This window comes from Pundamilia nyererei, unplaced genomic scaffold (genome assembly GCF_000239375.1).
Source record: "Pundamilia nyererei isolate P.nyererei 1_Seehausen unplaced genomic scaffold, PunNye1.0 scaffold00249, whole genome shotgun sequence".
Taxonomy (NCBI): domain Eukaryota; kingdom Metazoa; phylum Chordata; class Actinopteri; order Cichliformes; family Cichlidae; genus Pundamilia; species Pundamilia nyererei.
This window is the reverse complement of record NW_005187650.1, coordinates 474,221-501,415: the sequence shown is the minus strand read 5'-3', so window position 1 is coordinate 501,415 and position 27,195 is coordinate 474,221. Positions and strand designations below refer to the sequence as shown.

Genomic DNA, 27,195 nt, shown 5'->3' with positions numbered 1-27,195 from the left:
CTAATGCAGTGCCCAGTGCCTTTTGTGGATACAGAAAGAAAAAAAGAGCTTCTTGTTAGAATTTATGTAGCCTATCAGCTGACACCTGTCTCAGGTCATGACCCCCTATGAGGAGCACCCGCAGGGACCCCATCTGGCATTCACTGTGTTTTTTTCTATTTCTTTTTTAGGTTTCTGATCCCCGCACATCCACACTCAATGCGCAGTCACGTGTTTAGACCTATATTATTACGCTAAACACAATCGTACAAACAGATTTGTGCGCAAATCTAACGAACATAGCATGACGGGTTTCGCCTCCAACCGGATAATGCAGAGTCTGCAGCAGTGTGATGCAGTCCCGCAGAAGAATTGCAGTCTCTGCAGCACAGGCTGAATGACTTTGCTTCAAGGTCGCAGTGACACCGCCGTCAGTTTTCCCTGTGAGGCGCGCGCCACGAAAATCCTGCCCGCGAGCGCGCCGCATCTATGTAACCACAGCGAGCCTGCTGTCCCGCACCTCGGACACAGCGCTCACTGCTTCAGTTGAAACCAACGTATACTGGGCTATAATTAGAGCCGGATCACGCCGGGCAGCTTTGGGGTGGAGATATCTAAATAATAGGCTACTATGGTTACTCCGATTTCTTTGTCTTTCTTGATTTCCTCCCCCTCCTCTCCACTTTCACCACACCAGTAGAAAAGCTTTTCAACTCTTTCGTGACAACTCCTCTGCTTTCTTAATGCCAGCTGTTGCCAGGCGTGTTGGGGAGCGCAGGGGGCAGCAGACTATTTCTAGAAGCAGGAGGCTTCTAAGTTTGACAAAAGAAAATCGTTTGTTTTCTTTGCTGTATAATAAAATTGCCAAATAAAGTGAACCTTGGTAGAGCAGGCTTACACAAAAGCCCATACAGGATAACACAGGGGGCGAACTTTGTATTCCAAGCAAGTATTTTTCTTTTCTTTCCTTTTTTAAAAAAATTCAGACTACTATCCTTTAATTATTTTACTTTCTCAACCCTTGGCACAGCTCTCCTCATCTCTTCTTCCTTGGCTCATGTCCAGATGCTGTGCAGCGGCGGAGTGAGACGGGTCAGCGTCACAAGACCAAAAGCATGACTACATTTTCCACAGAGGTGTCCTGGAAAGGACATGCAGCCTCATTTTGTGCCCTATAGCTAATGTGATAATTATAATAATAATAAAGCATTTTGCAGAAAGCCATTTTCGTTATGGTGTTTTAAGCATAAAGGCTTTCTGAATATAGGCCACAAAATGTATAATAATACAACAGACCCGTGTTTTTAATCTCACAGCAAATATGAAAGCCGTGGGGTTTTTTTCTTTAGTGTGGAAGGGTTCACTGCTATAAAAAGCACTCAGTGGTCTGAAATCAGCACTTTGAAGCAGCTCGTCTAAATGAATGAATACACCTTGACTGTACGCGAATTAACGTGGAGTGGGTCATATTTTTTTCACGAGTTGCAGGCCCTTATTAAAATGCGGATGACGCGGGTTGTAGGTGCGTGCAGACGTAACGGAGACCCAGTGGACGCAAATTGTGGCAGAGGGAGGAGAGCAGGCACGAGATCCAGGCTACGTCACTGAATTCCGTCAAATGAGCGGAAGAAAGCCAGAGGTGTGCCGGAAGTCGAACTGTTGAAATAAAAGCAGCATTTAGAGTTCGTTTTAAGAATATCAGCGTCTCTATCTTTTTTTAAAATGTGTTACGGATTTGACGGAAAGGAGGGAGACTTTTGTACTGGATTATTTTTTATTTTTGGTCATCTTCCCGCTTGGTAAATGTTTGAAAGGTTTAATATGTCGACGGAGTTTTGCTGTGAAATACTCTTACCGGATGTGGATGCTGTTTTTGTTGGAGACTTGACGCTAAGGTTCAGCTACAACCTCAGTTGTGGAAGGCGAAGACGGGAATTTTTTAACAGCAGTGGACGGAGCCGAACAGCCGGGCGAAGACATTGTGTCGCCGGTTGTTGTTATCTCCCTTTTTACATGCTAACATCGTGATGCGATGTGAGAAACGTCGCGAGGCTCTTACGGCGCCATTAATCCAGTTCAACTGCCAGTGGACTTGCAATCCGCAAAGACTTGACTGACCTCAAATATTTAAGAACAAAAACGACCCCGTGATGTTTTTACATTTCCTAGTAAGTATCTTGTCTTAGCCTACACTTCCGAGGTTGAGCACACATGGGGTGTTTTGCCCATTATTAGTGTTTTTTGGACGTGGCAGCTGTCTTGACGACAGCCTGATGTGCATGCACGATTTGCCCGAAAGAGCTCTAAGTTCGCCTGACCACGTTAATGGGGATATGGGACACGAGTCGGAAAATAGTTAATAGCCTACACTGTGGGATAATTTGCAGTGCACGCCATATTTCAAGCTTATAACACATGTATACCTTGGGACTAATTCATGCTTCAATAAATGCTAGAGGAGTCGTTGGTGGTTAGTACTCTAGTCACCAGTAAGCCACACTCGTTAATGTAGAAAATAAAGACCAACATGCAGATGATAAGTGTTTTCTTCTGTTTTTCTTTCTTGCATGCTGTTACTTAAACAGCAAGTTCTCATGTGCAGAATGCCCCTCCGGCACTTCTTCTTCAGTTGTTCACACTTTAACTTCTCTTCTGTGTATTTTAATCTCCCGAGTTATATTTCTCTCGGTTTTAACACACCGAACTATGTAAGTTGTCGAGCCTCCTGGGCCAGGATTGAGATCCCTGATCTTAAGGCATAATCCACTTCGGCAATTAACCTTTCACCGGTCCGAGATCAGTAAGGCAAGGTCACCCCTGGGTGCTGTTCTCCCTGTCTCCACAGTGCGCCGCATTTAAAACCCTTAAACTGAGTTTAGTGTCGCGTCTGTGAATGTGATGCCGTGTCACTGACGGAGACCTTGCCCCTGACAAAACCACGATAAGAAAGCTTTAAACCGTTGAAGACATAAGGAGCTTGTCGAGGTGTGATATTTGACTTTTTGCTTATGTAATAGAAAGTGTACTTGGAAATCCATTTATGACAAGGAGCTGTTTGGGTGCAACAGTCTACTGGGATTAGAGTCTGAAACTGAAACGACTTATAAAAATGAAATTGTCAGCTGTTTTAACCTCCAGACAAAATGGGAAAAGCATCTCAGTTTGTTTTCATATATAAGAGCCTTGCTCACTTTTAAAGTTGCTTAAAATAGGTGTCCTTTTTTGGGATATGGCATTTTTTTTTAAACAGTCATATTTAGACTTTAACAACAAGCTGGAATACTATTCCATTTGGGGTTTTTGTGTTTGTTTTTAAGCCTAAGTAATTTAATTATTTACATAGCTTTATCACCAAACTTAAGTTTATAACTTTGTATGACTGAAAGACAAGGTGTTGGCTTTTCTCTGTCTGCCCTTCAAGCATTCCTGTGACTGTGACCTTTGGAGTGTGTCACGCAGTGTAAAGGGGGAGGGTATGAGCAGTGTGTGTAAAAATCTGGATAGATAGGCTGGGTTATGTATTTTTGGATAGACAGTTGGTTTTAGGTGTATCCATACGCCTCATTAGAGAAGAAACAAAAACTGTTGGCAGAGCACATGCTTCCTCTGGATCATGTGAAGATTAGCTCCGCAGTTATTGTTAGGAGCCTGCCAATCATTTGCTGCGAGTTTGCATACATTATGGTCATTATGAGGCCGGACGCGGTGTCCTTGTGGGGATTTGACCATTCAAAGCACAAAGGGCAAACATGAAAAGCAAACTCTTTGGCTTGGCTGCAAGTTTTGGGAATACTCTCAGAAGCCTTTGCTTGCTTCGCAGGTGTCCCGGTAACTGCAGACTTCAGCCCACAGCAATATCATTTTACTGAGCTGTCTTCTGGAGTGAGACATACACAGGCTTCAAGCTCCAGGTCACCAAACAGGTAAGCTGTTTCTACGTCACCTTTTATGTTGATGAAATGTTACACCGTTATGCCGTGTTTCAATTGGGATTATGTGTTAACAAGTGCCTCTTTTTCCTCACAATTCAGTCATTATAAAGGTAGACTTTGTGGTAGACTTTCAGCTGACGCCTTTAGGACATGCACAGATATGAGCAAGTTTGTAGAAGGATTGAGGCTGAGTAAAAACAACAGAGAATAATGTTACAGTGCCACAACCTTATTTTTCATTACTTATATATGTTACCCGTATATTATGATGGTTTTGTTGCAATCATACACTTTCCAGGACATGTTCCTGTTTGAGAAAAGCAGGCTCATCAGCTAAACACAGATACTTCTATTGGTCTGTTGTCGAAATTATATCATGAGGGCACAAACTTGAAACGACAGGCCGTGATTGCTCTGCAAACAGAAAATATGGGTTAGGGAGGGGCAAGAGGCGGATAGATGACAGAAAGAAAGAACAATTAATGTATCAGCCTGTGGCTCTTCAGTGACACTTTAAATTTCTTTTTTGTTTTGGGGATACTGTGTGAGGGGAAACACATCTTCAGCAGTATACATTTGTGTGTAACACCAGGAGCTAAAAGTTTAGCTGTCTTCCCCTAGATTATTGTAACTATGTTGTTAGTTTAAGCAAGCTGAAACATTTGATCAAAAATAATATATATTACAGTTTAGAAGTTTAATTGCATCCTTCATTAACAATGCTAACTTATAATTCTGACAATGGCAATCAGATTTCCAAGCTGGCAATGAAGCATCTTATATTTGATCAGTATAATTTGGGATCTTCCTTTACTCCATTCAAAAAATATAGTAAATATATGACGCTTAACTTTTAAAATGAGACATTTACAAACACGCTTTAGTCAGATGACAGTGTGAAAGTGTTACTATGTGCTTAGCCTGCGTCGCCTCCCAGCTGTTAGGGAAAGCCGATTGTAGGCCGGCCCATCTCCGCACATAGCCAGCACGAGCTAGCAGGAGCTGGTGGTCTGGATACTGATTTTTCTGCTGGATCTGTGTCATGATAGCACACCGTGGGGAGACTTATCGTTCAGTGCTGCTCTAGTCACCGCTCAGGTAAGATGCAGCCTAGTCCGGGTTAGAGTGACCAAAATAAACCTCGGCCCTAGGGGGAGAGAGCTGGATAGTCAGGATTAACGTAGGCTAGCTAGCCTAGTTAGCTAACATACAGTTATCATTTATGTATTCGCTACTCTTGAAGCTAGCTCATGCTAACGTTACACCAAACACGCTGGAATTAGTTTACAGCAAACACCACGCGTTTCTATGGCTGATAAAGTAGATAACAGAGCTATTTAGCAGACCTCTTTAGGTTTTACGCGCTGCTTTAGTCGAATCAATGAGTAACCAGAGAGCTATCATCGCATGCTTGTTAACATTTTCTATGAAGAAACCGACATTTCCCAAAGAAGAAGTCGAATTGGCCAGCGGTGCACATGGTGACCTGATGATCTGACTCAAGTCCGAGCAAAGCCAAATGACACTGTTCAGTATCTGTGTTTATGTGCTACTACTGGTACTGTCTGGTTGAGCGATTAACTGAGCTTTCAGTGAGTCCAGGTAGGCTAAACTTTAAACAGGATAAGTTTCTTTGACGTGTCCGAGGCTTGCCAAACAGCTCTGATATACAGAGAGGGCAAACTCCAAAGAAAATTGTATGCCAGCAACCATAGGATTGGGTTATCTGCTGCAGCAATAAGTATGATAAAGGCTTACTTGCTTGGGAAGTACCTACTGACACTGTTAGTAGGACTGACTAACTCTGACTGTTTTTCTCATAGTGTGCTTTCAGTCTGAGGCTCTCTGTTCTGTTCTCAGTGGTTCCCATCAGCAAAGACAGAAAGCTCTTTTCTGATGGTCATGTCTTAGAAGTGCAGTTTGATGTTAAATATGTCTGAACAAGAGGCTGTTTATTATTGACATAGTAGTAATTAGTAGTAATTTTTTAAACTGACAGAGATAAACCACTCAAAGCTGACCAGCCCAGGACTGATGTTTATTGATTATATCACAAAAAGCCTCAGAATCTTCACTGTTTTTGTTGTCACAGTCACATGTTTTGTAATTATACGAGACTTGAGTGGATTATCAGCCCACCTGATAAACAAATAGAAAAATGTTGGATAATTGCAGTAGATTGCTACTATGTGTGCAAGAGAAACTGAGGACTTAACTGGATTGAGGCTATTTAGACTGCAGAAATCCTCCTCAACGTCCTCACGCAGTGATCTATTAACACAGTCATTCAAGTAAGGGTCTGCATTAATGCTTAAGAGGTGAAGCTAAGAGACAGTTCATGCTCACGTTATGGTTACTTTCTCAATTTCACAATTCAAATCAAGAAACCAAAGTTAGTTTCAGGTAGAATAATCAAACATGTCAAGAGTGTTTTGGTGGCAATTTATCAACTGTCTGTCTTTATAGTGATTAAATACAGGCGTGATCCGCTCTCTTCTGAATTGATGACCCTCGCTTGGGCTGGGCAAAGCGGTGGTCAGTTTGTGCATGCAAACACTCGCCCACCAGTTTGTTAAGTTACATAAAGACGAGAAACCTCAGATGCCCCATTGATATTATTACATTATATGTCAGAGATCAGACTGCTCTTAAGCTGATTGTCTTATTTTATATGGATGGTTGACATTAAGAACCCTGACATTTGGCTTTAAAACTAAGTTGAGCTTAAAAGCATTACACAGAATTACTCACAGAGATGCAGATTTTGGTATTAGAAGTGCATGTTCACTTGGGTAATTGAATCTTCTCTTTCATTTTTTATGTCAAACAACATCTTCTGCGTACTTCTTTCCTTCGCTGGAGTGCATTTCAAGGTGCAGTGCACAGTATGCCATCTCGACTGTGTACTGAGACTCATTAACTTTTTTTATACGCTTGTATTGAGATTCATAAACATCCCAAATATAACATGTTTACTATTTTTGCTAGCATAATTTAAGTTAGAACTACAGACTACTACTTTTGCTTACTTATTTGAATACAAGTTATGTGATTGAGTGACTTCTTTATAGCACAGTGGCCTCCATTCACTCACCTTAGACATCTTAATGACTTGAAATATGACAGAGGTGTAGTTCTATTAGGTGCGACGTGTTTTTGATAGCTTTCATTAATAGCTTTAGAAGGCAAGATTATGGCCAATATGATGATCATGATTATTTTGTTCAGCATTAAGGTCATGATTATTTGTCATAATTATTCATTAAGATCGTTGACAATATTTTTGTTGCACTTTCATGCATTTCATTTCACGTTTGTACAAATCTTTGCGTCAAAATAAAATTGGACCTACTTATTTATCTAAAATCAGTGTGTTTTTTAGAAGAAACATTTAAAAAAAAAACTGTACTAAATGAACAGGCCACTGATTTCACTTTTGTGTTGCACCACATTCCTGTTTGTTAATGTTCACAAATCAATCTTTGATGACAAATAGTATGAAGTTTCTTACTTAATTCATTGCACCTGCATGATGGATGCAAATAAAACTCAAAGAACTAGATAAACCCTTTCTTTTTCCCCAGCAATGTTTCACATACTCGTCAGGTATTACTACTTCAAGAATCGCTCTTTTGTCCATTATGGTGACCGTTTTCCAGAAGTCTTGCTTACTCACAGTGTTTGGTGGACACACGCCTTTAGCCAAATGGAACGTGATTACTTTGATGATTTCAGTGTGCGGATGGATTTGCTGAGGCTCGGTAAAGGCTCGCTTTTAAGGATGGCTGAGTTGATGTTGGAAAGTTCACTGCAGCAACCATTGCACTATTTATTCATTTATTTTTGGCCTTCATGTCTGTGCATACTGCAGTTTGTGGTTGAATAAGTTGTGTTGCTGAATATGATTTATTTTTGATTAACCTCTCTAAAGTAGGGAGTAATTCTAGTCACTAGATGATTATCTGCTTTCTGCTGTGCCAGACATTTAAATATTTGTTGTGCATCAGCCATTTAATGAAGTGTTACACATCCAGACTAGTCCAGGAAACTTCGAGCTGCCAGGTGCAGCTGCAGTTGGCTCATGCAGTCACATGTTCAGGCATTGATTTGCGGAGTGCTTGAATTAATTAATTGTTTTAATTGGTGGAGGATGTATTTTAAATTGTGTGAGAAGCCAAATGGCATTTTCTTGTATGTATGTAGAGGACCAGCCACATATGTAGTATGTCAAAGGTTGAGGAAGGGAGAACTCATAAGCATTTGGAGGGACAGTTTATTTTATGTTTGCATCCTCAGACTCCAAATAGGAAGGTTCATACTTATGTTTCATCATCTGAGAGGGGGTCCCCTTGACCAAAGAAGTGAAAACACAAATGAAAGGGACAACACCACTGGCATCTGGGTAAAATATCCCCTTGCTTCTCATTCAAGCCTCATCTCCTGAGCTGAAGTCAGGGGTCTAATCTGTCAGCAGATGACCCTCCCGTCTCTGGATAGCTGGCGACGAGCTGGCTAAACAACAACAACAACTGGTTAAAAGCTAACGCTGTGTCAGCTAATGTTAGGCTTGAGTGTCCTAAAGATTGCACTTTCTCTCTGATAAACAGTGTGAGTACATTCTCATGTCATGTATGAGTTCAGAAATATTTGATCCTCTTCAAAGAAACATTCACTTATGCCAGCTGACAGACAAACAAAAACAGCAGCGCGTACTGACAGAAAAGTTCAGGACATTCTTAACAGCGATACTCGGTGTTGCTTTTATTGGGCAGAAGTACATTTCACTGAATTACAGATTCCTAATAGACTCATTTTACAAAGTTTTAATCATTCAGAATAAATAGACACGGGCACATATTGACATCTGGGTAAACAACAAAGTGACACCCTGTACTCTCTACAGATGAACGGCGACAAGAGTGTTTGAGATGACTGGAGGGAAAAAATGTAAAATTCTAGAAAATATTTCATTGACACTTATCAGTTTTTCATTCCTGATTTCTTTCCAAGTGTCGATATTATTTAAATATATTCAAATTTAGTTTGTACAAAAATGTTTTTATGCAGCAACAGTAGAAGAAACATGTTCCCAGATGCTCTGCGTTTCCCCATAATGGCTGCTGTTATGGGGTACAGTCTAAACGTAATGTGTTTTAATGTCTTTGTCCTACAGTGGCTAAGATTATGCAAAAGTCTGATTACAGCAATTGTAGACTGTGAGCTACAATCTGCTGTAAGATTTTACACACTGTACTTTTAAGCACATATACATATATAGCTCAGGTGGTAGAGCAGGTCTCCTACTAATCAGAAGGTTGGTGGTGTAGGTCAAACATCTTTGGGCAAGATGCATCCATCAGAGTGTAAATGTTGGATAGAAAGAGCATAGAAAAAAACTGCTTGTGAGAATGGGTGAATTAGGCAAGTTGTGAAAAGTGCTTTGAGTGCTCAGAGTAGAAGAGTGCTATATATGAATCAGTCCATTTACCATTTAGTTTAGGGAAGGTTAGTTGAGGTTAATTTGATAGTAGATTAAAGCAGCATTTGCATCACCACAACTTGAAATGTTTTTCTCTCTGCTGCCTGTTTCCTTCTGATTACAGTGTTTATGCTCAAACCATCACAAATCCCACACAGTAGTGCAAACAGTTTGATGGTTTAAAAAGCTTTAAGAAGGACTAAAGACTGGGGTGGGAATATGGTAAAGTGTTGTAGCCCATGAAGGGGCACTACACTACTGAGATGTTTATTTACATCCTTTTTTTCTTTGCTTTATCATTTTATTACTTTTGTTTGTTATCATGAAAATCTGTGACTGATGATTTTCTCAGAGATATAGATGTGAGTTAAAAGTCTCTGTGCTATTATTTACTTTGACATTTCTTTTTCCTTTTGCCCTGCAGACATCATGTCTTCCCGTGAGCGTCGGTCAGATGTCTACATAAAGGCAGAACCAAGTAGTCCAGAGGGAGGCGGGGGAGGTCGGACCAGCCCTGGCGGGGCCTCCTCAGATTCTTCTCATAGCGGAGGCGGAGTGACCCGAGGAGACAACGTTAAACGTTACTCCCCGCCACTGTACACACCAGCTCTGCGTTGCCATTTCAAGGACGAGGGTGGCGATGGGGCAGAGGAGGGCTCCGCTGGAAATGGGGCAGGTCGATGCAAGTACGCCCTGAGCACGCTTCCCAAGAGGCTGTGTCTCGTTTGCGGGGATGTGGCCTCAGGTTACCATTATGGTGTTGCATCGTGTGAGGCCTGTAAGGCATTCTTCAAGAGAACCATTCAAGGTGGGTTGTGGTAAAGTTTGCTTTAGTGACAGGTAAAGCACTTTAAATGTGTTTAAATGTTTTCACAACAAAACACAGAGTATAAAACACGTATTTGTTTTCTAGAATACCGCTAAAACTTCTCATTGATTTTCCAAAAAAAAAAAGAAGCTATTTTGTCCCAAAAAACAAGAAATGTATGCAGTTTTGAAAATCTTTCATATTGTTGCTTGTTTCTGGGACCTTCATGAACTCCTGACATTATTTCTGTAACTTTCCAGAGAGTGTAACAGAATCACTGTCACACCTCTGTATGAGGATTGGTATAGTCGGAGTGTAGGACATAAAAAAAGAGGAATAGCAGAATGTGTGTGTGGTTGAAAGATAAGAGAGAGTATAGGCACTTGCTTCTTCACGAATTTATTTGTACATTCGTTGAGATTAACATTTTCTGCTTCTTCATATAGGTAACATTGAATATAGCTGTCCAGCATCAAATGAGTGTGAAATCACTAAAAGGCGCAGAAAGGCTTGCCAGGCATGCCGCTTCACCAAGTGCTTGAAAGTAGGCATGCTTAAAGAGGGTGAGTGTGACCAGACTTTGATTATTATTCCAATATGTTCATTATTGTGCAGTTGCTTAGTTTATTGCTGACCTAAACGAGAACTGCTGATTCTTGCACAATGTAGGAGTTCGTCTGGACAGGGTCAGGGGTGGAAGGCAGAAGTACAAAAGACGCCCAGAAGTGGAGAATGCAACATACCAGAGTGCTCCTCTACCGCTGACAAAGGAGAGCGAAAAAAGTGAGCTTTGATAAATTGTATTATGCTTTTTTGTGTGTGTCATGAAATAGCCTTCAAGGAGTTTCTGCAAATGTGGCACAAAAGTTCCCTTCGAGTCAAGGATGCACTGATTAGTAGTCGGTCATAGGTCACCGTGGCAACATGAAACACTTTTTTGGCTATAACTCGTGAATTCTTACACTGATGGTGACTAAATTTCACAGAAATGTCTACTGCATATCACTAACAGGCAGAGTGCAGCCCGGGCCAGGAGTAAGTTACTCATGACAAGAAGTTGAAAGAAGATGAAAGATAGTGATGTAGAAAAAAGGGAGAAATACAGATGGATTTGGTTAATTTGGGAGATTTTTTTTCCCCTTTGCACTGAGTTAACGTTAAAATGTGGATTTATGTGTTTGGAAATGAACATTTTTCTCCTTAAAAATGTAAAGTTTTAAAGGAAAGCTCCTCAGAAAATAAAAGCAACACACAAAACATTTCAAATAAACTGGAATTAGCTACAACACAGCTCCCCCTAGTGCCTGATGTGGTTCACTGTTAGTCTTCACTCTTTAAATCAGCAGGTCAGGAAAAGCTTTGGCTCTGTAATGATTTTAATTTAATGTAATTTGACCTGGATTGTTCAAGCTACATGAATCTGGCTGTGGTATAAACATAGAATAATGATCATAAGCAGCAGGCAAAGCTGGCAGATCCTAAGCCTATTTTTAAAATCCATATTTATATACTGTACATAGAGCGCTGCGTATAATACAGTGAAGAGTAATGGAGATCATCAAAATATAGCTGAATGCGTTTGTTTAGATAATGACAGTGCTGATGTTGTGGGTATCAACATGTCTGAATGTATACAGTAATTAATGCATCGTTTGTTGTGTGTTTTTGTGACAGATTCCTCCAACATCATCGTGTCCCACCTTCTAGTAGCAGAGCCAGAAAAGTTATTTGCCATGCCCGACCCTCTGCAGCCGGACACGGCCCAGCGTACGCTCACCACCCTTTGTGACCTGGCTGACCGTGAGCTGGTTGTGATCATCGGCTGGGCCAAACACATTCCTGGTAAGAGATGCAGAGAGAACAAAGGAGGGGAGGAGAGGCAGCAATAGCATGGCAACAGCGGAAGAGACTTCCAGGCTCGCTGAAGAGCATCAGTCACACCATGACTAGAATATTGATTGTTGTTGTTATGAATGGCCTGCATGAGTGTGGCTCTAAAGGCTGAATAAGTTTAAAGAAAATGTACAGTCAAAACAAATCATTGTGCATTTAATGTCAAGAGACGAGGACCTTATTCTAAGAGCTCAGATGAAATTATTTATTCCCATATGAAGCTGGTTAAAATATCTAAACCATTATTTGGAGCTTGGTACCAGTAAACCCATCATCCTCCATTTAAATGTGTCCCTTTCTTTGTGCTTTCTCCTGCAGGCTTCTTGTCTCTGTCTCTGGCAGACCAGATGTCAGTGCTGCAGTCAGTGTGGCTGGAGGTGCTCGTGCTGGGCGTAGCGTACCGCTCGCTCGGCTGTGAGGACGAGGTGGTGTTCGCAGAGGACTTTGTCCTTGACGAGGAGATGTCACGTGCAGCCGGACTGACAGAGCTTAATGCAGCTATTAGTCAGCTCGCTCGCCGATTCCGTGCCCTTAACGTGGACCGGGAGGAATTTGTCATGCTAAAAGCCATCGCACTCACCAACTCAGGTACTTTTACTGCAGCTGCAGACAAGCAGCTATGGGAACATATAAATCAGAATTCAGTATTTTGACACATCCTTTACTTCTCGCATCTTATGAAGCGTTTTGTTGTAGCTTGTAGTGGTAGGTGCACTGTAACACTGTATATTCCCAGTTTTAAAGGCTAGTCTTCTGCTTTCTTGCAGGTATCCGCACTGTAGCTGAATAACTCACAAATGATCTCTCTGTAGTGTAAATATGATGCGATTTGTTTACCCATCTCATAACCTTTATGTAGTTGTCCCTCAGAGGTCCACCTACAATGAGTGCTAACTACAGGCCCTGCTTGTTGAATAAATAACAACTGACATTCGTTTGTTTGTAGTCAATTACCGGGCAAGGCAGCCTCTCTTTCTGTGACAAAAGCTGAGAACATTTCAGCACCCTCCACACTCCCTCACCATGTGCTCCCTGTTGTTCTGTCAGACTCTGTTTACATCGAGGACATGGAGGCCGTGCAGAAGCTGCGGGACCTCCTCCACCAGGCCCTGCTGGAGATGGAATGTCAGCGGCGCCCAGACGACCCCCAGCGGGCAGGACGTCTTCTTTTAACGTTGCCTCTCCTCCGACAGACTGCTGGCCGTGCTCTGACCACTTTCTACAGCATCAAGACCCGGGGTGGGGTGCCCATGCACAAACTATTCCTGGAGATGCTGGAAGCCATGATGGACTCCCCCTAGAGAGAAACGCAGGAGCAGGAGTAGAGCGGATTCAGAGAAAGCCCAGAGACAGAGAGCTACTCTTCAAGAGTGGATGTGTGTTTTATGGAAAAGGACAGCTTTCATTTCAGAATTAATAATGAGGAAACGATCATTATCTCCTTTAGGCCACAGGAAGAAAGGAAAATAATGTGAAGTGGAAATTGGCCATTTACAGAATGATGTAACTGTCAGAGTTCAGTAAAAAGCTCTTCACGTGAGAACATTTAACACAAATGCCAGAATATTTCTTAGTTCTAACCGTTTCACGGCATGTTTCTTCACAGCATCAACCTGCAGTTACTTAACCACTGAAGAACAACATGTAGGTACCGAATAACAGACTGCAACCATGTGGCTTTTGAACTTAAAAATAGTACTACATCTGCTCATGAAAAGCCATAATAACATACCCGGCAAAATGCTTGAGAGTCCAACAAGGGGTCAGAATAAAGTGCACACTAAGTGCTTGTATTTACTATAGTTTAGTGTGCCGTTGTAGGCAAGTCATAGGAATTTCTTGCAATATGTTAAAAGCAATATAACGACTCGAATATTGTCTGTCACATTCAAAATGTGGATCAAATGGTGAGACATCTATTTGTATGCCTCGATTAGTAGTACTTCACTCTTGGGACCCCAAGCGCTGCTTTTTAGAAAAAAACAACAAAAAAATCGAGCTTCTAGTAGAAACCGGTTTGGTCAGGGAAGCCAAATGAGTACATTTAAAAAAAAAAAACTAAACAAAAAAACATTTGAGAAAAAACTGCAGCACTTTGGGGATTAAATTGTGAAGCGGAAGCCGCTGGTGTGAGTGCAGCTGTCTTTTTACAAGTTTGTGCAATGGATTCACAGTCCAGGAGAAGTGTATATGAAGACTGTATGCACATAAAATGCTCAGCTTGGAAGTTAATTTATATGTAAAGTGTTGTATGTAAATCCTACTGGCACACAAAAAAAGGCTTCCATCCAAGCAAGCATGTGTGTTTGTTCGTATGCAGTCGAAACCAATGAGCTACACTGAGATCAGGGACGAACACGGCTCTTGGACATTAAAGCTAGTGTGGCAACGAGCGATTAGAAAAGAAATGCCTCATCTGCTTTTTAAAAAAAAAAAAAAAAAAGTATACTGCCCTCTCTACTCCACTAGAATCACAGTTTTTGACTTCAGCAGGTGTGTTTTTGAAGAAAAAAAAGAAAAGGTCTGTTCTGTTTGATTTGTGGGCTGTGATGTGTAACACTAATTTGTATGATTGATACGTGTACGTTGAGACATTGCTGCATTTTTCTGCAGTGGTGAAGAATGTTGCATAGATCTCAGATGCTTTTATATGAGATCAGCTGATCTGTTGAACTTTTGCAAGTGCCCAATTATGGGCTTAGGGCAACAAGAAATGCAACATCTTCCCTTTTGGATGTGTGGAAGTCCTGCTTACTGTTCAGCAGGTTTGTATATTTACAGCATAAATGATCACTGTAGTAAGCTTTCCATGCGATGCAAAGCTACAGTGTCTGATAATAAAATCAGATCCCTAAAAATAATATTTAGTGGCCAAAAGGGCCATTAATCTTTTAGCCATGTTCAATTCCACTGAAATAAACAGAAACATGCAATTTGTAGTGGACATTTTAACAAAAAAAACTAACAAAAAACAAACAAAAAAAGCCAGCAAATGTGAGAAAACCACCCATCCCCAATCATAATTTTATTTGTGCAGCTCACAGTGTACTGAAATTTGTAAAGACTTGAAACTTGCTTCTTTTTTTTTTTCATACAATTTCCTTTTTAGGATTTAAGGGTATTTTATTTACATTGTAAACACACTGTTGTGGGGTTGGATAAAGTGAATGCTGATTGTGTTTTTAATGTAAACAGGTGTGTGTCGTCTGAGGTTGATTGTGATTTTAGGGATCAATTTACTTGGCTCTATAGGTCCGGTGGCATGGTGAGGCTACAGAAGGCTACCTCAGGAGGCAGAGTAAGCCAGATGGCCAAAAAAAACAAACTGTGGAGACAAATGTAACTCGTGATCTGTTGTCAGTTTTAAAAAGTGGGTAGTGGGCATACCGAATGTCCCGCAGTTCATTTGTTTCTGTTTTCTTTACGGAGTGTATGGCTCATAAATGCCTCGTGAGAGAAAGTGTGTGTGTGTGTGTGTGTGTCACAGTTGATGTGGTGGTAAAGCTAAAACAGTGCAACTGCTAATCCATGGGTGCTACATAAGCAACAGCTGGCACTGTGGAATGGGAAATCTGGCAAAATGTGACACTGATGGATCTGTTTGGTCTTGTTTTCATAAGTTTGAGCTTATATACGTCTGTCTTTTTAAAAAGAAAAACTTGTGTTCTAGCCATGTTTCTCAAACCTTTTTAAAGATAGCAAAAACATAGATGCCGCTAAGTTTCTCCATATTAACGGGTCATATATGCAAAGGTAGATTTTTCTTTTCTTTTTTTCACTAGCATTTACTAGCAGGTACGGCGGGGGTTAGGGTGGAGGGCCATTTGCAGTGTCACTGTTGACGTCATACAGTCATTTGTGGGTCTACTTGCATACGTGCGCATTAATATAAATAAGCAATACAATAAATTTACCAAACCTCACACCTTTCCTTGTATAGCCACGGTGTACATATAAGCATTGCCAGTTATAATTAAGAATAGCTACTAAACGGTATATTATTTAGAAATTCAAATCAATGTTTGTATTTTGAAAGACTATTTAAATGATTAAATTCTATTTTTTACTCAATTTACTGTTGTTTGTTGACACTGCTTTCTTTTTTTTGTGTGATACTGGCTGTGAATTTCTGTGTGTAGGCTTTGTTTTTTGTTTTTTCCCCCCCCATTTAGATCAAAGTTTGATGTCCGTGTCTAAACTTGTCCACATAAAAATCACTGTGAAAAAAAAAGTGAGATCTTCCACTGTCTGATGCAAAAAAGGGAGTGGATTATTGTAGGTGCTTTGTGTTGTGTAATAAATGGACACACCACCACCGCATACCATTGGTCTCATCTCTCCCTGTGGATGTGTATGCATGTGTATTCCGGGGGGAGGGGGGGGTGTTTTATGAGGGTACTGTGATGAAGACCACTGTTGAAGCTGTAAGTGTCGTCGTATTTTTGACCATATCACCTTTGGACATGCTCTTAACTGTTGATGAATTGGACCTTGCTTTGCCCCCAGGTTTTCTCTTTAGCACCAGGGGGGGTGAAGGCAACAGTGGTCCCAGTGGTAATTGGAGCACTTGGTGCAGTGACCCCCAAGTAGATCCCAGAAACAACATCCAAAGAGCGTCCAGAAGAGTTGTTGGAACAGCAAAGATCCTGCACAGGACTGTGGAGCTTGAGGTTCCTGTGCAACATCCCCCCCTTTGTTCCAGTAGCCTCCTGACATGGATCTTGCTAATCCAGGCAAAGTCAGAGTCGGTATGGCCACAGCTATTTGTATGTATAAATATATATTTCATTGTAGACACTTTTTTTAAAGTAAATAGTGAGCAACAGGGACATATTTAATGGTTTATGCCGGTATTTATGGTGAGTTATGGTAATATGAAGTGCAAAATTCATGCCCCTCTCCTCTGTAATTTTTCCATTCTCCAACGCCACCTAGTGACTTGGATTGGAAGATTTTTTTGGCCTCCAGGTCGTATATTTGCCCCCTTCCTTTATAAAATATATAGCAGCTCCTGGTGACATGGGGCATAACGAAACAGAAATGTAAAATAAGTAAAAGAATAATTGTTAGTATTGTCTGCACATCTTTATAAAAGTCTCCCATAGCCAATCATCATATGATCAACTACCTTTGGTCATGTTGTTTACATGTATCATATAGCCTAACTGGCAAATTGTAAGCTAATCTTGTAGTGGCAGCGTAGGTGTGCCTTTACATTTAATTAATTACTACAAAGCAAAAAATTACCAAGAACCTGAACAGGCTGGCGACCAGATTAAAATTTGGAAAGGGCCAGATTTGGCCCCAGGATCATGAGTTTACACATGCTGCTGACTCACAATATAAAAGTCACTATATAAACGTTGTTGTGGAAATGCTGGATCTCCTCTCAACATCACTACTCTGTCTGTAATTCCCAAATAGAGATTTCTCCCTGGTATTACAGCATTTAGTAATTAAAATCAAACTTATTTTAACAGAGGCCCCCAGTACCCAAATCAGCATGATGAAAATTAATAATAATGGTAGAAAGCATCTCTTTGAAAAAAATTTTAAGAGGAGAGCTGTTTTGTTTTAGTTTTATCCCAGTCTCATCTGCTAACATGGACAGGACAGGGTTTATGACTTATACTGCAGCCAGACCCCAGGGACCAATAGAGATATGCTGTCACACATTTTAATTTTCAAATACTGAATCAATACAGTTTGGCCCAGTGTTACAACAGAAGCTCACTCACATTTTTGAATAAATGTTTGTGGTTGATCCAAATAATGAAATAACAATTCAGTCTTTAATCATTTAGTATGGTTAACTACATTTAGCCCTGGTTAATTCCATTCGCACACACAAGGCTGTCTTTAAAGTCTAAAAAAACACACAGAAGATGTTTTAACAGATGCCAAAATAGCAGGAGCAGCTTAATGGTGGGCTAAATGTACTGTAGCATATTTTATACACGCAGGCAAAATGTGATGTGAGTAATGAAGGCGTTTGTGTCCCTGAAGAGCCCTTTTAGAGCCTGCTTTTAATTTGTCACAGCAATGGAAACACAGGTGTATAACCAAGGGCTGTGATCGATTTGGGAGGGTTGGCTTCATACACTGTGTGACTACTTCGCTGCTGTGGCTCACTAACAGGCTTCATGGAACCAAACCATCATTTTTTTTCTGTGAAAAAGGCCTAATAGTATAAAAGTATGAATATTCGCTCTGTGTGATGCTGCAAATTTGGATACTGACTCAATGCCAAGTAAATGCAGGGCCAGTATTGCCAATACCAATGCTGACACTTTCAACCCATAAAGCCAGCATATAAGGTATATTTTTGTCATTTACCCCCTCCAAAAAATTACTAACACAATTCAGTGGGAATTTAGGAGGATAGAAACAAAACATCCATCCGATACCCATACCGTCACTGGTATTGATACAATCAATATGTGAACCATCTGCCCACACATATATAACATTTTCCTGACTTTGGTGAAGTCTTCCCTTGCATTGTGCAAAGTTATTTTTCTTTATCGGAACTGCTATAGCTCCACGGGCTACTTTCAGTCTCTAGCCCTAACTGTAGACATGTGGGTTTGCTAGCAGATGGCGCAGTAAATAAAGGCTTAGCGGGCCCAAATCTGGCAACTACGTACCTACAGCCAGACCTAATGTGGGACAGCAGTGCAGGTAACTGTACCCGAGGTAAGAGTGACAAGTGAGCTTTGGGCGTGTCCAAGCGGAAATTAAGGCAGCGCACACGGCACGATAAAAGCCCCACCAACCGCTTTCCTAATACCTTGCTAAATAGCTTGCTAAACAGCTACAATGCTCCCCGTGACATCCGCTGTACTCAGAAGTTCTCGTGTGCTCCAGAGCGCTAGACTACTGCACATTACTCCGACATCCAAAATGCCGATTCAGGTAAGGCTTGCGAGCGTTTCGCTGCCGGACATGCACGAGCCAAATGCGACTGTGTCAGTGCGTTTTACTATAACTTGCTAAATAAAGCGGTTACGTTGTTTATTTGTAGCTCACGATGCTAACTATCCGTGTGAATTCCGTCCCCGTGACAGCCGTTATCTTCATCATTATCGGTTGTTAATAACAGCCGTCCTGTCGGTGCTTGTCTCCGCACCTTCCTCCCCCACCTGTTAAACTCGTTTTGAGCGTAGCTTGCGTGTAAATCAATCTCACCTTCTCTTTAGTAGACTAGGCTTGTTTATTTTATAGATGCACACTCATGGTACTTTTTAAGGCCCGTCAAGGCAGTATTCCGCTATTTTCTTTTGTTTGTTTGTTTGTTTGTTTGTTTTAAATACAGCCAAAATCACGGCCAGTATATGTGCACCCAAGTATAAGTGTATATGTTGTATTTGGGTCACTTGCAGCTTTTCTGAATTCACTTCACGGCCATGCAAATCGTTGCAACATTGGGTTATTTAACCCATTGTTTGTAGGATAACGTTACTCAAGTGCATTGCAGTTCAGATTATTGTCTCTTGTTATGGGTGATACGGCTTTTTTATGGGCTCAAATTGTGGTCATAAATATTTTGTACTTGTAAATCAGTTTTGTACTTGTAAATCAGTTTTGTACTTGTAAATCAGGATTTGTGTGTGCGTAAAAAAAGATTTGTTTGTGGACTTAGCCAAAAAATACGTGTGAAACTCTGCACTCAAGTTTCAAGTTACAAGTACGAATTTTGAACCTATTTGGTCAATGTCATGTCAATCACAAATTTAACAATCCAATCAGAGAACCGATGGGTTCTAATTGTATGATTTGTCGCCCCCCAGTGGCCGTGCAACATCCTGCAAGCCTTGTTTATTAATAAATAGGAAGCTGAATATTAGATGGGTGTGTTTTTGTATCTATCGTTCGTACGTATGTAGAGAAAAACCCCTCTCCCTCCACTGTGTCATCCTGCAGCACTTCTGTGCAAGTGCAGGCTAAACGTAACACAAATAGCAGTGCATGCAATGTCCTCCAGAGACATGCACATTAGTATTGCTCACTTCAGTAATGTGAAATGTAGGTCACCATTGTTCTGTATTGTCATCTCGCCTCTCATCAGGTGGGTGAACATCTTCCTGCAGTGGAGGTCCAGGAGGGGGAGCCAGGGAATAAGGTGGCTATGGATCAACTGTTTAAGGGGAAGAAAGGAGTCCTCTTCGCTGTACCTGGAGCATTTACACCTGGCTGTTCCAAAGTGAGTCCACACTGTTAACAGTGCCTGTGCACATTGATAATCAGCTGACCTTATTAATTATTTATTTTTTTGTTTTCAGACTCACCTCCCAGGTTTTGTGGAGCAGGCTGCAGAGCTGAAGAATAAAGGTATACAGGAAATAGCATGTATCTCTGTCAACGATGCGTTTGTCATGGCTGCATGGGGAAAAGAGCATGGAGCTGATGGAAAGGTAGAGTACAACTGAACAACCTGCATTTAGATGGCTTTTCTGAACCATTAGAGAGCTCTGTGACATGTTAGTCTTGGACAAAGACCTGGGAAATGGCCAAAATGAACTTTAAGGATGCAGTAATGCTGAGCTTATGGCCACTTTTCATCTGCAGGTCCGGATGCTGGCTGATCCCACTGGAGCATTCACAAAGGTAAAAACCAACATCTGCTTTATATTCCAGCTCTACTTGAAGCTTTAGTGACTGACTATTAATTCATCTTTCTTTGCCTTAGGCAGTTGACCTGTTACTTGACAGTGATCAAATCGTGCAGGTACTTGGGAATAAGCGATCCAAGAGGTAACCTTTTTTGTTTGTCTTAAATTCCTGAATTTTATTAATAACAAGTTTGCACAGTAAGAAAGTTTATGAACTATATCCCCACAATCGTTCCCACAGTCATTCCTGCCTTGAACATAATAAGTACTTTCTGTGCAGTTCTGTGTGCTAACAGTGTCACTACACAATAGTACACTTATGATGACACAGTATGTATGACACAGTATGTTGACTTTATAGCTGTCCAGAATCACTTTACTGCTCACTTAAGAGTGGAGCAGCGAGTGAGTGGAAATGCTTTTACATACGGCCTTTTGCACATTACCTGCTTTTGCACCTCCACCACTGCAATTGATTCATTGTGCAAAGGTTGCAGATAACTGCAGTGTTTGTGAAGTTTCTACTGATTTTTCAATCTTAGTTCTGTCCATACTGATTAAAGACAAACTGCACACCACATAACTGTTATTTGTTCTGTTGGTCTTACCTAAAGTAGATTGGAGTGTGTATTTCATGTTGTTTCAGATATTCTATGTTGGTGGAAGACGGAGTTGTAAAGAAGCTCAATGTGGAGCCAGATGGCACCGGGCTGACCTGCAGCCTGGCTTCCAGCATTTTGTCAGCTGAATAAAAGAAGCCGCACACCCCGAGCTACTGTGAAAGTTGCCGTTATAAACCCACTTAAGCTTTCGCCTCCTCAACCCAAAGACTGATGCAAATGCCATGCTGGTGTCAGAAGCTGAGTTAGAAGATGATTAATACGCACAACCACGACATGAAAGCCAATCCTAAGGACGGTGCATCAGTCTGTGTATACTGTTACTCCCTAGTTAATAAAATGCACACTGAAAGCAATATACACTGTTTTCTTTGCCTGTTTATTACAAAGTGTCTGCCACCTCAGCAACGTGTGACAGGCAAAAATGAAGACGTGCATATTATAATTTATGATAAACGTGATAATCGAAATACCTCATTAAAAGTTGGTTATGCCCTAGAGGTTTGTCTGTTTATCCTGCGAGATCAAAATCAGGGGGAAATGACGTCACGCGATTTTTGACCTAAAGCCGCAGAGAGCCTGCGCATTGCATTGTGGTCGCCGGTGCTTATACAGAAATCGAAAGCACGTAGCTTTTTAGCTAACTACGTTAATATCAAGCTTGGACGGGAGACTAACGGGTAAGTTGATACGCAGCTGTGGGTTTTTGTTGTGATAAACGCAGACGTGCCCCAAAGGAAGAGGTTATTTGTAAATGAGCTTCATAGGAAAAATAAAAATTAGATTAGTAGCGTTAAAGCTTCATTAGCTCAAGTTAGGCTAATTTGTAGGCGCCTAAAATATGAGCCCCTGATTTCTAGCTTTACAGCATTAACTTGATAGTCTGTGATTATTTTAGGAGCAAGCCCTGGCTTTGAGATAGACATATCTCCCGCCAAGAAGCTGCGGCTATGTAGGGAAAAAAGCAGTAATATAAACTGGAAGCTAGTGAACTTTAGCTCGGTGTGCTAAAACGCTTAGCATTGAAATGTGTTGCGCGCGCAATTCAACTGCTTGTACTGCACTTACGTTAAGCAATCGGGCGAAATATTTCACGGGTGTAGTTGTGTTTGGTGAGTCTGACTAGATGCTACTCTGTAATGACGATCAGTTGGTAACCCCAGATGTTAAATATATTAGCATTAGCACTCAGAGCTCCATAAAATAAGTCATTGCTGTAGAGAAAGATACGGCACTTGTTGATATGTTCGCACTGTAGGCTTGGTTCATAACTAGAGTTGACATGAGTACCCAAACATTAAACCATATCATGTTCAACTACTGTCTAACGAAGTTTCTGTGCCGTCTATCAGTTACTGATAAAAATATAAGTAAAATTAGATTTGCAATTTTACGAAATATTCTTTCTTTTCACGAAATTGGGTAAGTATTGTTTTCACTTGTCAGATCTGTTTATATTACCGTTTAGCACCTGCTATTATTTGACAGACTCCAAAGAGACCATGTCATCGACATCCCAAAAACATAAAGACTTCGTGGCCGAGCCCATGGGAGAGAAGCCAGTGATGGCTCTGGCAGGCATCGGAGAAGTCCTTGGCAAAAGACTGGAGGATAAGGGTTTTGACAAGGTGACTTGGTTTTTGATTAGCTTCTGCAGTGTGTTTATTCACACAGTAATTTTAAGTTATTTTACCTAGTAGGTATTGATTACTTTGAATAATATTGAAATAATCTTAACTTACAGCAGCAGTATATCACAGCTGACGCAAGCTTAACAGATTAGTTCTTATTTTTGGAAAACTAGCACAACTAAAGTTGTGATGTAAAGAAAAACAAGCTGCAGTTTTTCTTCTGGACATCTGTAAACGTTTGTTGTCGCAGAAGAGTTGTTCTCTTGTCAAATGAGCTATGAATTTGATCAAACACACCCAAACAAATACTCATCTGTGCAGTTTTTCAGGTTCAGTTAAAAACTGGATCTGCTCGTTATCAGAACAGATGTGGCTCATTCTTAGATACTCGCCCATCGGTCTTAATTACATTCTTGTGTTGTGTCTTCACATCCACTTCCACAGGCATATGTCGTCCTCGGACAGTTTCTAGTGCTAAAGAAAGACGAGGAGCTTTTCCGAGATTGGCTGAAGGACACTTGCGGAGCAAATGTCAAACAACAAGGTGACTGCTATGGCTGTCTTAAGGAATGGTGCGATGCCTTCCTATAAACATTCAGTCATTTGTTTTTGTACTTCTGAAGTCCAAGCTGTACATTACCTCTTCTGATTTTCTTTTAATTCAGCCCCTGCTTATAATATCCATGTGGCCCAACTATTGGAATACTATGTGTACTTTCTGTTCAAAATTTAAAAAATGTAAATTTCTAGTGTGTTCATTGTTGACAGTGCGTTAAGAAGTTACCATTTTAAGCTCATTATGGCAGTTTTAGAGGTAAACTCTTTTTAACTTCACGATTTGTTTTCATTTATTTCAGCACATTTCTTTCTATTTAATGTGATGGTTTACCTGTACAATCTACACTAACACCTGTAGTCACCTGATGCTTTTGGGCTGCTTGCACCATTTGCTTGTTTTTAAATGCTACTGGAAGGTTTGATATGAGTTGTCCATTTTTTTTTTTAAGTAGCACATCATCACAGTTTCATGTACTGTAGTTCCACCAGCACTGCTTCAACGATTTCTTGATAATGATTGTCTGTTTGGCAGAAGATTTGGCTAATTTAATGTGAAACCTGAAAACTAAACCTAAAAAAAGATTCAACTGACACTGGTATTTAGAGATTTATATAGATATATGTATGTGAAGTGTTTTATCTTTGTGTCTTGCAAATGAAGACACACCACAGTCCTACATCTAGTCTACTCTGAGCTTGTTTGGACTTGAAGATTGAAATGTATATAAATAAAGATGCCAATGTAACAAAACAATACTTTCAATAATAAAAGTGTCTCTATTGCTGGTAACTTAGATATTGTGTTTGTTAGAAAGCTCGATATCACAGCTAGTTGTGCTGCTAATAAAAAAAAAATGCAAACCTTCTGTGGAGGTCGTGAAAGCAAAGTTACGAGTTGGTGAGCGTCAGACAGCAGCCATCCTGATCCAAACCCACAGTGATAGATCTAGCAAAACCATGTTAGCAGCTAATTAAAGTAGGTTAAAAGTAGTAGGCTGTCTTTTCTTTCTGCAACTTACAAGCCGAGTAAGAGCGGAGAAACCCTCTTAATCCACTGTCATGTGACTTACGAATAAAATATCCTTTATTGGTTTAAGTGGCTTTAAATGAAAATCCTACACTGTGTGCATTTTGTTACAACAGTGAGCCTGATATTTAGGTCAGGTCTTCATAGCTGAGCTATGTATTGTCTTTGAATTTCTAGACATGAAATGCCTTAATGCATGTTACTTTAAACATTTAACTTGGTCTAAAGAAGTATAAAGTCCACAACACTGCATGTTCACACTGTATTCCCTAATCTTCCGTTCAAATGCTGAAACCCACCACCAGTTATCAAGCTGTATGAAGATGTAACCAGTGTGTAGCAGCTCTTTGTTATAATGCAGGCCCACGTGTTTGCATTTGACTGTGAAAAGGTTTCAGCTTTTCTATTGCTTTTATTATAAAACAATAAAAAGCAAGTATCACATTTTAACATGTTTTTTTTTTTCTGTGCATTTTATCAGAGAACACCCCAAGAGACAGAAAATGTTTGATGACAGGAGGCTTTATTTCAGTGCTTCGTTTCCATGGTTACCCTTTTTTCTGCCAAAGCTCCAGATATTTGCAACATGATGAAAATATGTCACTCATTTTTTTTTTTCTTTTTGAATGCTCCAAAGCAGGAGGGAGGCGTTTCCAAAAGTTCCAGGTCACGGACACGAGAAGAGCAGTTTTTCGTTTCCTTTTATGAAAGTGGTGTTGAAACTTAACAGCTGACAGTACTTTAGATGGAGAAAGTGACACTGGTTGATCCATGACTTTTCTGGAAACCACTAAGAACCCCTGCTCTGGAGATCCTCTGATCATTTAAAATAACAATGATGCACACTTGTCCTTAAAAGTACATTAAGACTGCTTCATTTACTTGTTTTTATTTTCATGTCTTAAAGAATTAGAAAATTATTATTATGACAGGCTCAGAATAACCGATTAGATGATCTTACTTCAGTGGCTTAGATTAGATGTTGAAAGTCCATAACTCCTGGAATGTGTTTGGGTTTGTGTGTGTGTGCTATTTAACTACAAAATCTCAATTTGACAGTGATCCGATGCACAGAATTGTTGCTCAAGTTTCACAGTAGCACCTATGCATACACACACGTCCACATCCACACTACGGCAATAGTATAGAAATGAGCAAAAAAAGAAGAGGCTAAAATCTTAATACCCTCCCCCACCCCCAAAACCCCCCAAATCAATTGCATGTGTCCAGTTGTAAACAAGTAACTGCCAAGACAGGGCTAAACAGTGAATGACGAAGGTCAACAATAGATTAGATTAGAAAAAAAATGCTGCTACTTGTGAGAGGAGCATCCATGTTATGACCTCTGCCTATGATTAGACAAAGAATGAAAATGTGTTTGATTACGCGGCATTAGTCTTCTCATTTATGGGGAATTTAAATGGGGAGAGCTGAGACATGTCCTCCATAATGCCGGGACCTAATGTAATTTAGGTTCCCAGTTTCAATATGAATCTGTTGCCTGTGACTGGTGGAGAAATAAGATACTTGGTGATCATGTTGTCCCTTCTGGCAGTTACTTGTAACCTATTTGAGCACGAGATGCATGTGTTTCCTTTCAGATGAACGCTCTTTGTTTTTCCCCCTTCCCTTGAGACTTTTAGCAACTTTGTGATTTTTCTAACTCTTTATTGATTAAATGTTAAATTATTCTTGTTTGCCCTCCTCTAACATTGAGACAGATGTTCGCAGTATAAGAATTTAGTTCAAGACATTTTCTAGTTGGTTATGTACTGTACATCGGCAGCTTTTATGCAACGTTACTATAGTACATTAATGTCTTGTTCAGATTGGAAGTACATGTACATACTGTACATAGATGTACATACTGTACAGTTGTACTTTTTCATCACAACAATCCCTGATTTGTCTCAAAGCAAAGCGCAGAAGAACTTCTTCTCCCTGAAGGGGTTCTCTGAGGTGGGCACGGGGGTGATCAGGGGGTCGTCGCAGGCGTGTGCGTCGCAGTATGCCATCAGGTCGGCTGCTGCCTTTGATACCTGGAGGTGGAGACAATGGGGTTTAGAGCATTTAATTACATTTTTCCCCTTTACACTTTCCCCTCATCCCGCCTCCGAGTGGTCACAGTAGGGAGCTGGCTGCCCCTCCCTGATCCTGGTGATTTGCAGGTAATTTCCCTGTAAAATCAGGAACTTAGTGACTTCCTCCCCACAGTCGCCAAATCCTTGCTTATAATACTGTGTGATTAATATTAAATGAATTTAAAGCACCTTGAGATGCCTCTTGCTGTTATAGGAGTCATCTCAAGGTGCTTTAATAGCGACAGTTATTGATTTTTTGCATGCTGCTTTTAACCCGGGTGGTATAGTGGCATTGCAGACAGAAAATCCTCGATTTGAATCCACCAGCCAGCCTTCTGCGTGGAGTTTGCATGATCTGTGTGTGTTAGATTGGTTATTCTAAAATGGCCATAGGAGTGGCTGGGAATGGTTGTCAGTGTTAGAGCTGCGACAGACTGGTGACCTGTGCGGGGTCCACTTCACCTTTTGCTCCATGGTAGCTGGGACAGGCTCCAGCCTCACCATGAGCCTGAAGTGGATAAACATAAGTAAACGGATGGGAGGATCGATGGATGTTTCAGACCCTCATCCTTGTT

General features: G+C 40.7%; 4 protein-coding genes across 6 annotated transcripts in view; 3 read left to right on the top strand and 1 right to left on the bottom strand.

The window, feature by feature from the left end:
* Positions 1-1,854: 1,854 nt before the first annotated feature.
* On the top strand, positions 1,855-15,872 carry esrra (estrogen-related receptor alpha). 2 transcript variants are annotated; one of them, XM_005749562.1, is made up of 8 exons: positions 1,855-2,147; positions 3,800-3,902; positions 9,815-10,198; positions 10,645-10,761; positions 10,868-10,981; positions 11,873-12,040; positions 12,410-12,679; positions 13,139-15,872. In XM_005749562.1, the coding sequence occupies exons 3-8, from the start codon at positions 9,820-9,822 to the stop codon at positions 13,390-13,392; spliced, it is 1,302 nt and encodes a 433-aa protein (XP_005749619.1). In that variant the 5' UTR covers positions 1,855-2,147; positions 3,800-3,902; positions 9,815-9,819; the 3' UTR covers positions 13,393-15,872. The 2 variants fall into 2 exon arrangements, with proteins under 2 accessions (XP_005749619.1, XP_005749620.1); XM_005749563.1 differs by lacking the exons at positions 1,855-2,147; positions 3,800-3,902 and adding an exon at positions 4,829-5,009.
* A 2,928-nt stretch (positions 15,873-18,800) lies between these two features.
* prdx5 (peroxiredoxin 5) lies at positions 18,801-21,683 on the top strand. Its single transcript, XM_005749560.2, has 6 exons — positions 18,801-19,006; positions 20,160-20,294; positions 20,374-20,505; positions 20,660-20,698; positions 20,781-20,845; positions 21,350-21,683. The coding sequence occupies exons 1-6, from the start codon at positions 18,911-18,913 to the stop codon at positions 21,453-21,455; spliced, it is 573 nt and encodes a 190-aa protein (XP_005749617.1). The 5' UTR covers positions 18,801-18,910; the 3' UTR covers positions 21,456-21,683.
* A 177-nt stretch (positions 21,684-21,860) lies between these two features.
* banf1 (barrier to autointegration nuclear assembly factor 1) lies at positions 21,861-24,989 on the top strand. Of its 2 annotated transcripts, none has more exons than XM_005749559.2 (3): positions 21,861-22,003; positions 22,812-22,951; positions 23,399-24,989. In XM_005749559.2, the coding sequence occupies exons 2-3, from the start codon at positions 22,826-22,828 to the stop codon at positions 23,543-23,545; spliced, it is 273 nt and encodes a 90-aa protein (XP_005749616.1). In that variant the 5' UTR covers positions 21,861-22,003; positions 22,812-22,825; the 3' UTR covers positions 23,546-24,989. The 2 variants fall into 2 exon arrangements, with proteins under 2 accessions (XP_005749616.1, XP_005749615.1); XM_005749558.2 differs by lacking the exon at positions 21,861-22,003 and adding an exon at positions 22,142-22,435.
* Positions 24,990-25,043: 54 nt separating this feature from the next.
* The window catches only part of gng3 (guanine nucleotide binding protein (G protein), gamma 3), a 5,929-nt gene continuing 3,777 nt past the window's right edge, over positions 25,044-27,195 (bottom strand). Inside the window, exon 3 of the mRNA XM_005749557.1 lies at positions 25,044-26,578. Within this exon, the coding sequence (XP_005749614.1) occupies positions 26,450-26,578 (129 nt within the window). The 3' untranslated portion in view covers positions 25,044-26,449. The remainder of the gene's footprint in view (positions 26,579-27,195) is intronic.